The sequence below is a fragment of the Chenopodium quinoa genome, unplaced genomic scaffold (assembly GCF_001683475.1).
Source record: "Chenopodium quinoa cultivar QQ74 unplaced genomic scaffold, ASM168347v1, whole genome shotgun sequence".
NCBI classification, from domain to species: Eukaryota; Viridiplantae; Streptophyta; class Magnoliopsida; order Caryophyllales; family Amaranthaceae; genus Chenopodium; species Chenopodium quinoa.
The window spans coordinates 883,743-899,736 of record NW_018744502.1 but is presented as its reverse complement, the minus strand read 5'-3'; the positions used below and the strand labels follow the sequence as shown (position 1 = coordinate 899,736).

Sequence of the window (15,994 nt, the reverse complement as noted above, 5' to 3'; positions counted from 1 at the left end):
TTATTAGAAATCTAATTCTTCAGTAAGGTCAAGTGATCAGAATGCCTAGGTGGAGGCCGCTTTCGATCAGTAGTATTAATGTATAATTAATATTACAGCTTAATCTTGACTTAACCCTTCGGGTCACACCCAATCAAGTAACTGATAAGCCTTCTTATCATGGGTTGAGAGAAGCATTTTAGGGTGTGTTTTGATGCTTTATATGTACTTTTGTTAGCTTTTGTGAGTTTTGGGTTGTGATCTCACTTATGTGCAAAAGGCGGGATTTATGAGTATAACTGAGTGAGTGAGCTCGGGCGAAGAGTTATGTAAGAAGGATGGACCTTGGCTCGTGATTTGAGAGTTGTGATGGAGCATGGAAGAGCAAGGAAGAAAGCTTGAGGAAAAGGTGAAGCAAAGCAAGAAGAAGAAGCAAGGAAAGAAGGCAAAAACAGCAGGAACCGCTGCCAGGGCCGCTGGCAGCTGGCCAGAGCCGCTGGCAGCGGGTATACCAGAGTGAGGGGCTGCCAGAGCAGCTGCCAGCGGGTCCAGAGCAGCTGGCAGCGGCTCTGGCAGAAATTCGGGCTGTTTTGGTTAATTTTCAGCAATTTGGCTTTGTTTTGGCTCGTGTTTTGGATATTATTTTATTATTATTATTGTGATATGTTATTAAAATATAGAAACATATAAATAGATTAGTTTTAATTAAGTTTTAAGTTAGAAAAGGAGAATTAAGTGTTGAGAAAAAAAAAGAGCTTTCTAGGGTTTTCTTGGAATTTTCAGAATTCTTTGTTTTGGAATTAGAATCCATGGAAGCTTAATCTTCCGGATTCTTGGTTAAAGATTGAAGCTTTTAGCTACGAATTGTGAGATCTTTCTTCTCTTAATATCTATTGAATATATATTGTTCCTTGAATTAATTTCATGATTTGCTTTAATCAATTGCTAGGTTAGAATTATTGGATTCGCTTGCATCTAATTAATCTTTCCAAAGTAGCAACTTTAGGTTATTGATGCATGCTTTTGGTTGATAACTTGAAGAGGGAATAATATTATTGAAGAAATTAGACCGCTTGTGTTAATTTATTCAATCCTTGTTGATTTCTCCGTTTATTTTCTTCTTGTGGATAATTTAAAGCGCTTGTCTTGAATCGTGCATTGGAAAGGGTTAGAAAGGAGCGCTTTGCTATTTCTAACTATTTATGAGAATTTAGAATCTAGGAATTCTACAACAAGGTGTTCAATAGAGCTTGATTGAGGAGACTTCTATGATCAATTTGTATGTTCATTAGTGGATTTCGCATAACCAAGACCGTTCTTCTCATTGATTACCTATTCATTACGTTCGTTGTTCTTACTTAGTTCATTTATCATCATTGCTCGTGAAAACCCCCCTCGTTACTTAGGTTACTACCGTCCTAGAGTATTTCCACTTAGGTTTCCAGTTATTAGTCCCTTTTTCCCTGTGGATTCGAACTCGACTTCCCTAACTACGTTTATTTGCAGTTAGCTTAGTTGTGATATTTTTGGTTGCATACGACTGAGGCACACCAAATTTTGGCGCCGTTTCCGGGGAATTAAGGCGTTACTTTTTAATTGTTTATCTTAGTAGAATTTATTGTAGGACTGTTCTTAGCTATCTTTCTTTGTTTGTTCGCTAGGGTATGATAAGTACCCGTTCTCCTAACAAAGAAGTTTTGCAGTTTGATCCAGAAATTAAAAGGAATATTTCCAGGTTGCGAAAAGAGGCAAGAACAACCCCCAGTGAATCAACATACTCCTTCAATATTCAAGAAGAAGAGGAGATGGCTGACAATCGAACTCTAAGGGAACTCACAGCTCCCAACTTGAACCAACAACCGTTGTGCATTGCATACCAGCAGTTGGAGGAAGGTACTAATGTTGAGATCAAATCCGGTCTAATTCATCTATTGCCGGCATTCCATGGCATGAAAGGCGAAGATCCGAATAAACATCTGGCAGAATTTCATGTGGTTTGCACTAGCATGAAACCGATTGGGATGACTGATGAACAAATTCAGTTGAGAGCATTTCCTTTTTCTCTCAAAGATGCAGCAAAGGATTGGTTTTACTATCTTCCCCCAGGTAGCACAACAACTTGGGCAAATTTAAAGAAGTGTTTCCTTGAGAAGTACTACCCAGCCACTATTTCTGCAAGCCTTAAGAAAGCTATCAGCAATGTGGATCAGAAGGAAGATGAATCCTTGTATGAGTATTGGGAGAGATTTAAGAGATTGTGTGCTAGTTGTCCTTACCATGGGTATTCCGATCAAGACCTCATCCTATACTTCTATGGAGGTCTAACTGATGATGACTTGAGGACGGTGAATGCAGCAAGTGGTGGAGGGCTAGTGAATAAGACTCCAGGAGATGCAACTAGGTTTATTGCAGAGCTAGCAGAAAATTCTAGGCAATTCAGTCAGAGAACTCCCACGCGCCGGGTGAATTTAGCAAATTCGAATACAACTGAGTTAGAGAGTCAAGTAGCTGATTTGACTTCTATGATGCGTGAGTTCATGGTGAACTCAAGGAATCCACAGAAACTGAATGCTTGTGGTTTATGCACCTCCATGGGACATCCCACTGATGCATGTCCTCAATTACAAGAGGAGCAGAATGAGCAGGCCAACGCCTTAGGTTTTCAAGGGCAAGGTCCGCAGAGAAGATATGATCCCTTTTCAAATACCTACAACCCAGGATGGAGAGATCATCCAAATTTGAGATATGGGAATTCCCAAGGAAACCAACAACATCAGCATGCTCAAGGTCAACAACAGTTTCAGCAATATAGGGCACCGTTCCTAACACCTTAAGGCCAAAGCTCTAATTCAGGTAATATGTCAACTGAAGAAATGATTAGATCACTAACTTCTAATGTTTCTACCATGCAGCAGAATATGATGCAGTTTCAACAAGAAACCAGATTAAGTATTCAAAACCTGGAGAATCAAGTCAGTCAAATCTCAAGTGCAGTAAGCCGACTTGAAGCTAAGGACTCTCGAAAGCTTCCATCCCAAACAGAGCTGAACCCTAAGCAACAAGTTAATGCAATAACATTGAGAAGTGGCAAAAAGTTGCAAGAAACTGTAGTTGCACCTAAGAAGGCTAAAGACTTGATTGGAGTTGAGGAGGAGGAAGTAGAACAAGAAACTAAGGCGAATCCGCCAACCTTTACCTCTTATGAGCCTGTGCCACCTTTCCCAGAAGCCTTGCAAGATACTCGAAGGTATGAGAAAGACAAGGATATTTATGAGACTTTCAGCAAATGTGAGGTAAATATGCCCCTCTTGAATGTGATTAAAAGTGTTCCTCGTTTTGCTAAGTTTATGAAGGAACTGTGTACGATCAAGAGAAAGCACAGGTTGGGAGGAAAAGAAAAAGTGAAGGTGAGTGCTCATGTTTCTGCAGTTTTCCAAAAGAAACTCCCAGAAAAATGTGGTGATCCTGGTATGTTTACTATTCCTGTTACAATAGGAGACACCACATTACACCGAGCCATGTTGGACCTAGGTGCATCAATCAATGTCATTCCCTACTCCCTGTTTAAATCTTTAGAACTTGGGCCTTTGCATGAAACTGGGGTAGTAATTCAGTTAGCTGATAGGTCCAATGTATATCCTAAGGGGGTAGTAGAAGATGTACTTGTTAAGGTTGATGGATTGATCTTTCCTGCTGACTTTTACGTCCTTGACATGGAACATGACAAACAAGCAGCCCCCATCCTGTTAGGAAGACCTTTCTTAAAGACTGCTAAGACAAAAATCGATGTGTCTACCGGTTCTTTGACTATGGAGGTTGATGGGAAAGCAATTGTGTATAACATTTATGATACCATAAAGTATCCTGTTGATACTCATTCTTTATATTCTATAAATGTTGTCGATCCAATATTGCATGATGTTTCTAACATTGATCATGGGGATGAGCTCCTCACACCTATTACTAATGTTGTGTCTGGTGATTGCTTGGATTCTTCTATACCTACTAATGTGCAGGTGAAGGTGGCGGAATTGAATGAACAGTCCAAGCTTCCACCTATACCACTAGGGGCAACACCCACCCCGTCATCATTTCCGGGCAAGAAATTATCCCAGGTATACCACAAAGCAAAGAATAAGGTGTGGCATGACAAGATGAGCTCCCGTTGGAAGGGTCCAATTCAAGTTGACAAGGTCTATCCGCATGGAGCGGTAGAAATTCGGAGTTTAGAGACCAACAACATGTTCAAAGTGAATGGAAAAAGGCTCAAACCATACTACGAAGGGTTCAAGGTCGAGAATTTGGAGAACATCGATCTCTACGAGCCATCAATTGATTAACGAAGTTTCATGAGTTATGTCGAGCCAACGACGTAAAACAAAGGCGCTAATTGGGAGGCAACCCGAAAACTCTTCCCCGTTTTCATTTATTTTAGTTTTTATTGTTTTTTTTTTATGTACCAAGTGCTTTTGGTGGATTTATGTAGGAGGATGCTTTGGGAGTACGTATTGTGAGCAAAAACAGAGCAAAACAGGTAAAAACAGGCTTTGGGAGGCAGCCCCTGCAGGAGCCGCTGGTAGCGGGCTGGCAGCTGCTCTGTAGCCGCTACCAGCGGCTCTCCAAGCAGCCAAAAAATCCCAAAGTTCTGCCCCAGCCGCTGGCAGCGGGTCTGGTCTTCAGAAAAAAAAAAAAAAAAAAAAAAAAAAAAAAAAAAAAAAAAAAATTGCAGCAGCCGCTGCCAGCGGGTCTTCCAGCAACATTCACCCTAAATTCCTTCTTAAGCCGCTGGCAGCGGGCCCCAAGCCGCTACCAGCGGCATTCCCTGCATACCTGAATTTTTGCCCTTTTAAACCCCTTTTTCTTCAATCCTACAATCCAATTCATTCTAGTCTTTATCCAAAACCCCAATTAATCACTTCCCTCTATCCCTTAGCAAGTATTCTTTATCCAAAACAACCCATTTGCCCCATTTTCAATCCAAAATTCAGAAATTTAAAAACCCCTCGTCTAACCTCTTTTCCCTCAATTTCAAGTCCAATTAAACCTTAACATTGTTTCAATTTCTAAATTCTAAACTTGAAATTTGAGGAATTGTGTGAACCTTGGTGTTTGGAGGTTTGGTGGGTTGCTCATTGTATTTTGAAAGAGGAGGTGAGATTTGTGCAATTCGTTCTTGTGCAATGGGAAGACATAACAAGTGAAGGCAACCTCTTCACCTACAAGGGTTGCAAGGGGGTAGACAACAAGGGGATACTTCAAGGGAGGGTGTATCACCCTCTTTTCCCCAAGCAAATGACTTCATGGGCATTCGTCTAACTACGAAAGAAAAGACTACATGGGTTCAACTTCAACAGCCCAAAAGAATGGTGCAATGCACAAAAGTCGTCGATTTGGAGGCATTGCAAGTGGTTGGTTTGGAGGAAGTGATGGAGCACGAGCGCACCTACTTATGTGAGGTATAGATGAATTCCTTTCCACTTTGACTAAGGGATGTCAAGAATTTCTTTCAATTTTAACAATAAGAACTATGTCATGCCTTATGCGGTAATTAGAAATGTGTTTGGTTGGAATAATCTTCCCATGGGCAACACTTGGGGTCCCCATAGTTCATTTTTCTTCTCGAGAGTTTTGAAATCCTTAATAATGCCGAATCTTCCAACTTCGGGAATCCTTCCCATTAAGGTGGTACTTATTTCTTCCCTTTCCCTTACTTTTGTTTTTATTGTTGTTGTTCTTGCATTGAGGACAATGTCTCATTCAAGTAGGGGGGGAAGCAATTCTTGCATATTTTTGAAATTTGTATAGTTATCCTAATTTAATGGTTTTGTATAGCTATTTCAATTATGTTTCAATGAAAAAAAAGAAAAAAAAAACAAAGAAGAAAAATTGAAAAAAAAAAGAGAAAAGAAAAAGAAAAAGAAGCCCTCTAAGTCGAAAACCTGAAAAGGCGGCTTAGGCAAAAATGGGGGCCCGGTTAGGTTGAAAACCCGAAAGGGCGACCTAAGCAAAAAAGTGGCTAATGAGCGGGTGAGGTAGTGAGATTTGGAAAAAGATGAGAGGCTAGGATGAAAACCCGAAAGGGCTCCTAGGCAAAATGAGAGAAAAAAGAGAGAAATGTTCATGAATTTGATTCTTCAAGGAAATTTCGCATCTATTTGCCGGAGTCGGTGTCATAAGGGGAGGAGATATAAGGAGGTGTCGGGGTAGGTTTCATCTTGGTGATTTTGGGAGATAGTTGAGATTTTGGGGGAATTTGTTGATCATCTTAGGAATTTGAGAGCATGAGTTGTTTGTTTTCACTCTTGAATGTGGAAGTGTTTTTATGAGATTTTTGGTTAAGTTGAGTTTTTGTTTGCCCAATTTTATCAAAAATTTCATTTCTTTAGGCGGTTGAGAATATTCATACTCATGGCTATGCGTTTATCGTTCCAAGTTGATTTTGGGGATGAATTGATAAATAAGAGAAAAGGGAGATTCAAAGTGTGAAGTATGGGGGAGTGTGATTGTGATTGGTTGATAAGTACTAGGATGTTTTGTTGAGTTTGAGTGCGTAGAGCTAGTTTGATTCCACCATCTTCTGTTTTGAACCTTAGTGAGGAGGATGTGTTTTATTCTCTAAGTTTACTCGAGGGCGAGTAAAGGTTCAAGCATGGGGGAATTTGATAAGCCTTCTTATCATGGGTTGAGAGAAGCATTTTAGGGTGTGTTTTGATGCTTTATATGTACTTTTGTTAGCTTTTGTGAGTTTTGGGCTGTGATCTCACTTATGTGCAAAAGGCGGGATTTATGAGTATAACTGAGTGAGTGAGCTCGGGAACCAATGAAGAGTTATGTAAGAAGGATGGACCTTGGCTCGTGATTTGAGAGTTGTGATGGAGCATGGAAGAGCAAGGAAGAAAGCTTGAGGAAAAGGTGAAGCAAAGCAAGAAGAAGAAGCAAGGAAAGAAGGCAAAAACAGCAGGAACCGCTGCCAGGGCCGCTGGCAGCTGGCCAGAGCCGCTGGCAGCGGGTATACCAGAGTGAGGGGCTGCCAGAGCAGCTGCCAGCGGGTCCAGAGCAGCTGGCAGCGGCTCTGGCAGAAATTCGGGCTGTTTTGGTTAATTTTCAGCAATTTGGCTTTGTTTTGGCTCGTGTTTTGGATATTATTTTATTATTATTATTGTGTTATGTTATTAAAATATAGAAACATATAAATAGATTAGTTTTAATTAAGTTTTAAGTTAGAAAAGGAGAATTAAGTGTTGAGAAAAAAAAAGAGCTTTCTAGGGTTTTCTTGGAATTTTCAGAATTCTTTGTTTTGGAATTAGAATCCATGGAAGCTTAATCTTCCGGATTCTTGGTTAAAGATTGAAGCTTTTAGCTACGAATTGTGAGATCTTTCTTCTCTTAATATCTATTGAATATATATTGTTCCTTGAATTAATTTCATGATTTGCTTTAATCAATTGCTAGGTTAGAATTATTGGATTCGCTTGCATCTAATTAATCTTTCCAAAGTAGCAACTTTAGGTTATTGATGCATGCTTTTGGTTGATAACTTGAAGAGGGAATAATATTATTGAAGAAATTAGACCGCTTGTGTTAATTTATTCAATCCTTGTTGATTTCTCCGTTTATTTTCTTCTTGTGGATAATTTAGAGCGCTTGTCTTGAATTGTGCATTGGAAAGGGTTAGAAAGGAGCGCTTTGCTATTTCTAACTATTTATGAGAATTTAGAATCTAGGAATTCTACAACAAGGTGTTCAATAGAGCTTGATTGAGGAGACTTCTATGATCAATTTGTATGTTCATTAGTGGATTTCGCATAACCAAGACCGTTCTTCTCATTGATTACCTATTCATTACGTTCGTTGTTCTTACTTAGTTCATTTATCATCATTGCTCGTGAAAACCCCCCTCGTTACTTAGGTTACTACCGTCCTAGAGTATTTCCACTTAGGTTTCCAGTTATTAGTCCATTTTTCCCTGTGGATTCGAACTCGACTTCCCTAACTACGTTTATTTGCAGTTAGCTTAGTTGTGATATTTTTGGTTGCATACGACTGAGGCACACCAGTAACTAATCCGAGGCGACGAATCAATCCAAAGGATTAGATGAGTCGTTAGAGTATTACAAACAAAAACGTCTGATGTCGAGCTTAGAGCGTCGAAACCGAGCGTCGCAAGTCAAGTCGAGTTTGAAATTCGACAAGATGGGAAATCAAGCATGCGACAAGTACGAGCTAGGTCATACCCTCTCATTGGCCTAGCCATGTGAGTCCTAGGCTAGCTTAAGCCTCTAAGCGCATCGCAAGGCATGCCGCAAGTCTAGCATGCATTGCGTGCTAGGCCAAGCATGCTAGCATGGCTGGTGCTACTGGTCGCAAGCATGTTAGCGTGCTAGTGTGCTGGGCCACACACCCAGCCGCATCATCGCCAGCTCGAGCACAGCAGCAGCGTGCTATGTGTGTTGTGCTATGGCGATGTGTGCTAGCATTGCAGCACCAACCGCATCATCGCTAGCACATGCATCGCAAGAAGCGTGCTAGCGTGTGTGTGTTGTGCGTGCTTGATAGCGTAGCAGCACCAAGCAGCAGCACATGCAATGCATTGCTGCAGCAGCCCACAATGCGTGTGTGGCTTGCTGCGTGCATGCGATAGAAGGCTGGCAAGCAAGCCCAGCCTTGGTGCTAGGCGCTAGAAGGCAGCCTTGGCAGCTAAGGCAGACTGCCAGCCAGCCATGCGTGAGGTCAGCCACGGTTTTGGTGGGGACCGGTGCTTAGTGGTCTTGCTTAGGGAGCAAGGAAATTTTTAGTCTCCCCCTTTGGTGGTCCTCACCTACCCATGCTCTCCGTATGACACTTGGAGCTTGTTGATTGCTTTACATTTTAATTTGTTTTGGATTAAAATAAATTGGTGGAAAAATGCAATTCTCTCACATTGATGGGAAAAGGGGAGGTCAAGGCTCTCTTCCCTATATATACCCAAATTTTGGGTTTGGGAAAAATCACTTGAGTTGAACTCAATAAGGCATCTCCCTATAGGTGAGAAAACCATTAAGTTCGTAATACTCTAGTCTTTTCTTGGTCTAACCCCGACTAACCTTCGGGGTAGAGGCCGTTCGGGTCGAGTCTCGAGGGTGGACTCCGTCAAAGGCTCTCGCGCTTGCGGAGCTAAGGCTTTGAAGTCCGAGCTCTATAGGAGCGAAGCACGTGTCGAGGGTAAGAATGTCATTTCTCTTTCTATTTCTTTTGTTGTTTAATTATGTGATTGCATGCTAAGTTTCTTTAATTAGTGGACGGGTTTCTCTTCCGCGTAGTGTTGGACGCTACGAAACCCAACAAATAGGGCAAAAATCGGTCCAAATTTTAGGAAAAAATTGAGCAAATTAAATATCTTTAATGATTCTATATGTTAAATCATCATTTAAAATAAAAATTAACGCATAATTGAATTATTCTCCCTCTTAATTGAATTACAATTTGTGGACAACAAAGAATTATCATCAATATGTGTACATGCGTGAGGCTAACAGATACCACTGTAGGACTTTAGATATTATAAGCGGAATTGCATGAATCATATTCATAAGCATCTAAAACAAGATCTTTTACACAACACATAAAGAACACGTAATTATACCTTTGAAGCATGATTCCACGAGTGATCGAGCAAGAACAATAAGGAGAACAAGAACCCCAAACCTGATTCCTCTACTTGGTCCACGAGCAAGAATTGAACCTCCACTAATGCTAGTTGGTTGTGATAGAACCCTTCAATCAACCTTCTACAGAGAGAAGAGGAATGAACAAGCCACAAACCACCACCACCACCACCATGCGTCCACTTGGGGCCGGTGTCCTTATTGTACGGACAAAGGAGGAGAGAGAGAGAGCAGCGTGTGAGAGAGAGAGAGGTGGAGGGAGTTTGGTTGCTTGCTTCACAATATACTGCTTAGGTTAATTGTGACTTGTATGCATAACATAGGCAAGGACTCTATTTATATATCTCATATATGATTAGAGTCCATGTGAAGCCCAAACTCCTAACCCAATCCAAACTATTCTAGCCTTACTACTTATGTGGCTTGTCATTACCTCATGAGGCCCATTAATGGGCTTCATACTTTGTTTAATCCATAACCCTTGTGTGTGACCTTATAGGATCCATTCAATTGGGTTTTGGACTATTTGACTAGCCCAAAGATCATTTATCATACCTAGCAACAGACAATGACACTACTACAAAATTGAGCTTAAGTAACACCCATTGGTAACACTTTAAAAATTTCATGATTGTTTGATTTTTACGTAACACTTTTGTAACATTGTGGTATTAGGTAACACTTTATTGTAACACTTTGATATTAGGTAACACTTGGTTGTAACCCTTAATTTTTTTTTATTTTTTTTTTTAAGAAAACACTTTATTCGATAGGCTCAATTTTTTTAATCAAAATCGACCCTTCAGTCACAACCTCACAAATTTCTCCCCCCTCGTATTTCTCCAACCCTCAATAAAGCTTTGACCGTCTCTTTACGCTGCACCTCCTTACCTCTGCTTCCATCGCTATCACCTTCTCAGTAATTAAACCAATGAGTCTTTCCTTCGATTTTCATTTGCCATTGACAATGAAGCTCGAAATCAATGGAGGACATTATCTCTCCTTCCGATAAGCAGGTCATGGTCTCTAAATTCCTTGAGATCGCTGCTGGCCAGAGTGCCGATACAATCCGCCAATTCTTGCAGGTATTTCTCCTAATTTCTACTTATTTTTTTCTTCAATTTCATAAATTAGGGTCTTTTTTCACTACAATGCTCGATTTGATGATCGCTGCACAATCAATTTTGTATTCTGTAAATTTTTTTTACGAAGTGTAAAATCGATTTAGAGTGATGGCAACTCAGAAATTGCGCTGCATTTATAATTTAGTGTGATGAATTGCGGAACATGCTTTGAACTTCTTGCCGGTAAAAATTGTGTGGTGTGTTGCGTAAGACGTTTATTTGTTGATGCTTGTAGTGTAGAGTGTATTCCAATCAATTTAGCTGATGGTAATTTCATGCCCCCTCCCCTTTGATTGATTATTGCTTGTAGTCGAGGGCTGTTTGGCATGATATAGTTTGTCTTAATTTCTCCTTTTTTTTTTTGCTAATCGAGAGGTAATTTCATGCCCCCTCCCCTTTATGTATACTTATTTTTCCTGATTTTTCAATTTGTTGGATTAATCAATCTAATTTCTTGCTTTGAACAAGCTGGGTGATGAATATTTAACTTCGCTGATTTGAATGCTGTATAGGTTTTGATTCCTATTCTGAAACCAACTGGATACACCAGTGCTGATCCTTATAAAATGTAAGCTTAATCTAACCTTCAATGCTTTTTTACTAGCTATTTTATGTTTCTCGAATTTTTCTGCTTCCTATTTCTATTATCGAGCATAGTTTTAGAAATTAGGATTCTGGTGAGTTTTAAGTGGAATTAAGCCCTTTTCTTTCAAGTAGCTGTAGAATTGGATTCTATGAGCGAAATCAAGTAGATAAATGGCTAATAAGGTTTTGGGTCAGGCCAAAGTAGTGAATTGTATTCTAATTTATCACCAAGAAATTTAATAATCAGCAAATCAGCTTAGTTAGTAGGCAGGAGGCAACAAGGTGGCTTATACTTGATTGTGCAGGAAACCTGCACACACTTTTAAAAGTCAGAAGTTAGGATGAGTATCAAGCTCATAGATGAACTTCTGTGGTTTAGATATATAAAACGTGTTATTTGGTAATTACTTTTAAAATTGTTATTTGGTGATTAAAGGTTTCCAATAAATTAATTTATGTAAAGATCAGTATCAAGCTCATAGATGAACTAATAGGGTGATCATGTGGTAATTGTTTTTAACATCCAGTTATATAGGGGAAAAGAATGAGAGAGGATCTTTGTTTTACAATGGAAAATGAGAATTAAAAATAAGATTGAAGTCAATGTTATTATTTTGGACAAAAGCTTAAGCGGCATTATTGCAAACCTTCCTAGCTTGGTCAATCTCAATTTGATTCCTGGACCTTTTTATAGATTAATATTCTTGGATGATATGTTTTTTTTTTTAAGTTTGCAGTGTGAGTAGATAGTTGCATGAATTATTGGTAGTTTTGCTTTCTCTTTCCTTTTATTAATACATGGATTTAATTCTTAGTTTCTTACAAGAGTTGCTGCTACTGTAGTTTGATGACAAGGTTGCTTTATTTAATATAGGTGTATATTCCATTTGAATTGGCTAATATATTAGAAGATGGCTATTGAGCATTTTTTCCCCAGAATGTCTACAATTTACTTGATGCTATGTAAGAGGGTAGAGTGTTTAAAAAGAAATAATGTAAGAGGGAAGATATATATATGAATCATTATTTTACTCTTAGAATATCAGTTTACTACTTTTTTCAATTCTCATTGTATTTATGGATGCTCTTCCATTTATAAGCAGGGAGTGAGAACCATGAGATAGAGCATTGGAAGATTAGAGACGATGGAAACAAAAACTTCTGTTATGTTACAAGACACAAGAAACATGGTTGCATATATGTGGCAACCAATGTCACCATTACTCTTTCTACTGTTACAGATATCTGTTGTTGTTGCTGATGCCTGTCGATGTCACTAGCTCACTGCTATCTGCTGCTACTGCAGTCTGCTGTTTTCTCACTACTATTGTTGTCTGATCTGTTGCTGACTCTTGCTACTTCGGTTTGCTGCCATTACTCTCTGCTACTGCTGGTTATTGCCAACTGTTGTATGCTACTGCTTGAAGCTGCCACTCCTGTATACTACTGCTGGTTGCTGCTAAAGACTGCTACTAGCAGCTTCTGTTACTACTTCTGCCATTTTGCTATTTGCGTAGCTACTGCCATTCTGCTAGCTAGTTGTGTAGCTGCTACTATACGCTGTTATTAATGCTCTTTACTGTTATCGCTAACTTTTTTTGAAATTTGGAAGTTTTTTATTTTTCCTTACTTTTTCCAAGCTAGAGATCAAACTTAATTCTCTTTGTGTTAGGATTATTATATTGTTTGGCCAAACATTATAATTGGTGTTTATGGATTTTTTTTGTAAGAATTATGAAAGTATTTCAACCGTAATTGTTTTCTATCATATGTGTTGATTTCTTATTCATATCGTTTGTTGTACATATAATTTTTTTTTTATATTTTAAAAAAATAGTAAATGTTAATAATAATAATAATAAATGTTACCTATTAATCTATAAAGTGTTACATTACTTTGTAAAAAGTGATACATAATATCGAATAAAGTGCTACTATATGTCAAAACATGATTGAAAAATGTTACCTAATAATCAATAAAGTGTTACATTAGTTCGAAAAAGTGATACATAATGTCGGATAAAGTGATACTATATGATTGAAAAATGTTACTAAAGATAAGTAAGTGTTACGTAAGAAATAAAAAGTAACACTTTAAAAATGATACTAAAAATATAAAAAAGAGTTACATAAGAGGTTATATAGTAACACTTTTAAAAGTGTTACCATACGTTATCCAAAGTGTTATATAAGACCTTAGGTAACATGGGCGGATGTATCACTCACTTAAGTGTTACCTATTGTCTATAATAACATTTTTACCACTTTATGTAACACTTTTTGGGTGTTACTTGAGGTTAGTTTTGTACTAGTGTGATGACCCAAAAGAATAAACTAATTATCTCTATAATAATAATCCATGATACATCTAGTAATTGCACTTGTCGAGGACATAAATCCTTCACATACTACAAATTCAGAAGCAACTAGTGAAGGATGAAGAATTTATCAAAGAAAATCAGAGTTAAGATCCTTCGAAGAAACTGGAGTAAAATAAAGCTTCAGAATTGAAGTTTCCAATGGAGAAACTCAAGGAGTTTATGATAATTAGGTTTTATTTTCAATCTTTGTTTGTTCCAATTTATCATATTAACCTAAGTAGGAGTCAAGTGGAATTAGTCCTTGTGTTTAAATCGAATTTATTATACTTATTAATGAGATCTTTCATTTATCACAAAATTTTAACCACGCGGTGTGGTCAGCCACATTTTTTTTGTTTTCCCACTTTTTCCTTACTTTCTCTCTCCTACCTTTTAAGAATGGTAGAAAAACCTCTATTCTTCTTCTTCATCTTCCTCAAGAGAGAGACCAATCTACACTTCTCCAATCTTCATCATCATTTTCTCACTCCTCACTTTGTTCTCCTTTGCAACTCCTTCTCTCTCCTCCAAATCCTCCTTCTCAATTACAAACCCTAACTTAAATTGTTGCAATTAAAGCCGCTACGGTGGTGCGAAGGTTGAGTGGTGGTTGATATGGATGGTGGTCTGTTATGGCGGTTCGGTGGTGTTGTGGCGAAGGTGGAGTGGTGGTTGATGGAGTTGCGGTAGTTCGGTGGTGTTGTTCGCGCTAAAATGGCTAAAGAACCAGTTCGCGTTCTCATCACCAGTTCGTGTCCTCGTCAACGGTGCTGGCGGTTCGGTGGTGGTTGATTATTCAGTTTTTCTAGTTGATTTTTGTGTTTTGGTGCATTTTTTTTGAATTAGATTAGCTGATTTTGAGGTTAAAATGTTGATTTATAGCTTAATAGTGAGTCAGTTTTGACCTAAAAATGAATTGAATAGGCAATCATAGTGGTAAGATTTGATTTGATTGGATATTGTTGAGGTAGTGATGACAAAAACATTTCTCAATGCTGAATTAGTCAGTTGAGACTAATTGCGAGTATACATTTTTGTGTATACTAATTTAGGGGTTATTAGGTCAGGAGTTACTAGGGCGGTAAGGGGTTACTTGGTTGGGGGTTACTAGGTCGGTCAGAGGTTACTAGGTCGGTTAGGGTTGCTTGGTCAAGAGTTACTAAGTCGGTCAGGGGTTACTAGGTTGGTCGGGGGTTACCATAATCAATTAGGGGTTACTAGGTCGATCAGGGGTTATTAGGTCGGTTAAGGGTTATTTGGTCAGGGGTTACTAGGTCAGTGAAGGGTTACTCGACCATGATTTACTAAGTCAGTCAAGGGTTACTTGGTCATGGGTTACTTGTGTGTTAGCTGGCCACACGGTGTGGCCAACCAAACACAAAACCAGTTGTTCATTTATATTTTTATCTTAAGAAATACTATCTTTTATATAATATCTTTTATGAAAAGATTTTTCTTGAGCTATAAATATCTATCTTTTGGTAAAATCTGATTTAAGGAAAATTATATTTAAACGTGTATTTTGCTTGATCAAAATCAGTTGAGAAAATTAAGGAAGTTTCAATACGTTTATGATGAAAATATTGGAAGAGTGGCGTACACTTGCAACCCAAGTTCCCCTACTACGTGCTCTTAAAGTTGAGGGAAGTGCGATTAGTGGAACTAAATAAATGGTGAAGTGGATGGTACTTGAACATTATAAGTAGAACGTTATTCCTACTGCAAAACACACTTGAGCATTTTAAGCATTACTATATTAATTTTGTATTTGAGTAGAGTCATTCCACTTAAGTCTAAAGTCTCATTGTGCTAAGTACTAGAGTCATCTTTGAGTTATAAATTTTGGGGTTTGAGTGAACTTTAAAGAGAAAGACTTTAAGTGAGCTAAGAGAAAGAGAGATTTGAGAGAACATGATTGAGGGATCAATTGTAGGGTGCTTAAGTCTTAGGTTGTAACAGTTTGTTGCCCTTAATTAATTAAGAGTCGAGTCTTAAAATTCAGAGTAGGTTGTGGTTTTTCTTTTTGATTGGAGCCAAGAAGCTTTCCACGCAAAAATCTCTTTTATTCTTCTAAGTTCCTTGATTTACTTTTAATTCCGCAAAAAAATTTCCTACTTCCCTACACTATTCACCCCCCTACTTCATCTGAGTCAACAAAGGTTGTGAGGAAACTAAAATATATTCATAAAATAAAGATAAAACAAATTAAAAACGGAGATACAAGGGGTGGTGACACGGAAAATCCAAATAAGATAAAAATTTCATGTAGAATGAGAATTAATCAAACTTTCACTATGAATAC

The 15,994-nt window shown here is 38.4% G+C and overlaps 1 protein-coding gene and 1 long non-coding RNA gene across 2 annotated transcripts; both read left to right on the top strand.

Moving 5' to 3' along the window:
• The first annotated feature begins 2,837 nt into the window (after positions 1-2,837).
• LOC110698153 lies at positions 2,838-4,319 on the top strand. The gene is made up of 2 exons (XM_021875560.1): positions 2,838-3,272; positions 3,420-4,319. Exons 1-2 carry the CDS (start codon positions 2,838-2,840, stop codon positions 4,317-4,319), a joined length of 1,335 nt encoding a protein of 444 aa, XP_021731252.1.
• Positions 4,320-10,208: 5,889 nt separating this feature from the next.
• On the top strand, positions 10,209-13,056 carry LOC110697951. The gene is made up of 3 exons (XR_002506612.1): positions 10,209-10,708; positions 11,260-11,315; positions 12,436-13,056. It is a non-coding gene; the product is annotated as an uncharacterized LOC110697951 (long non-coding RNA).
• The last annotated feature ends 2,938 nt before the right edge of the window (positions 13,057-15,994 follow it).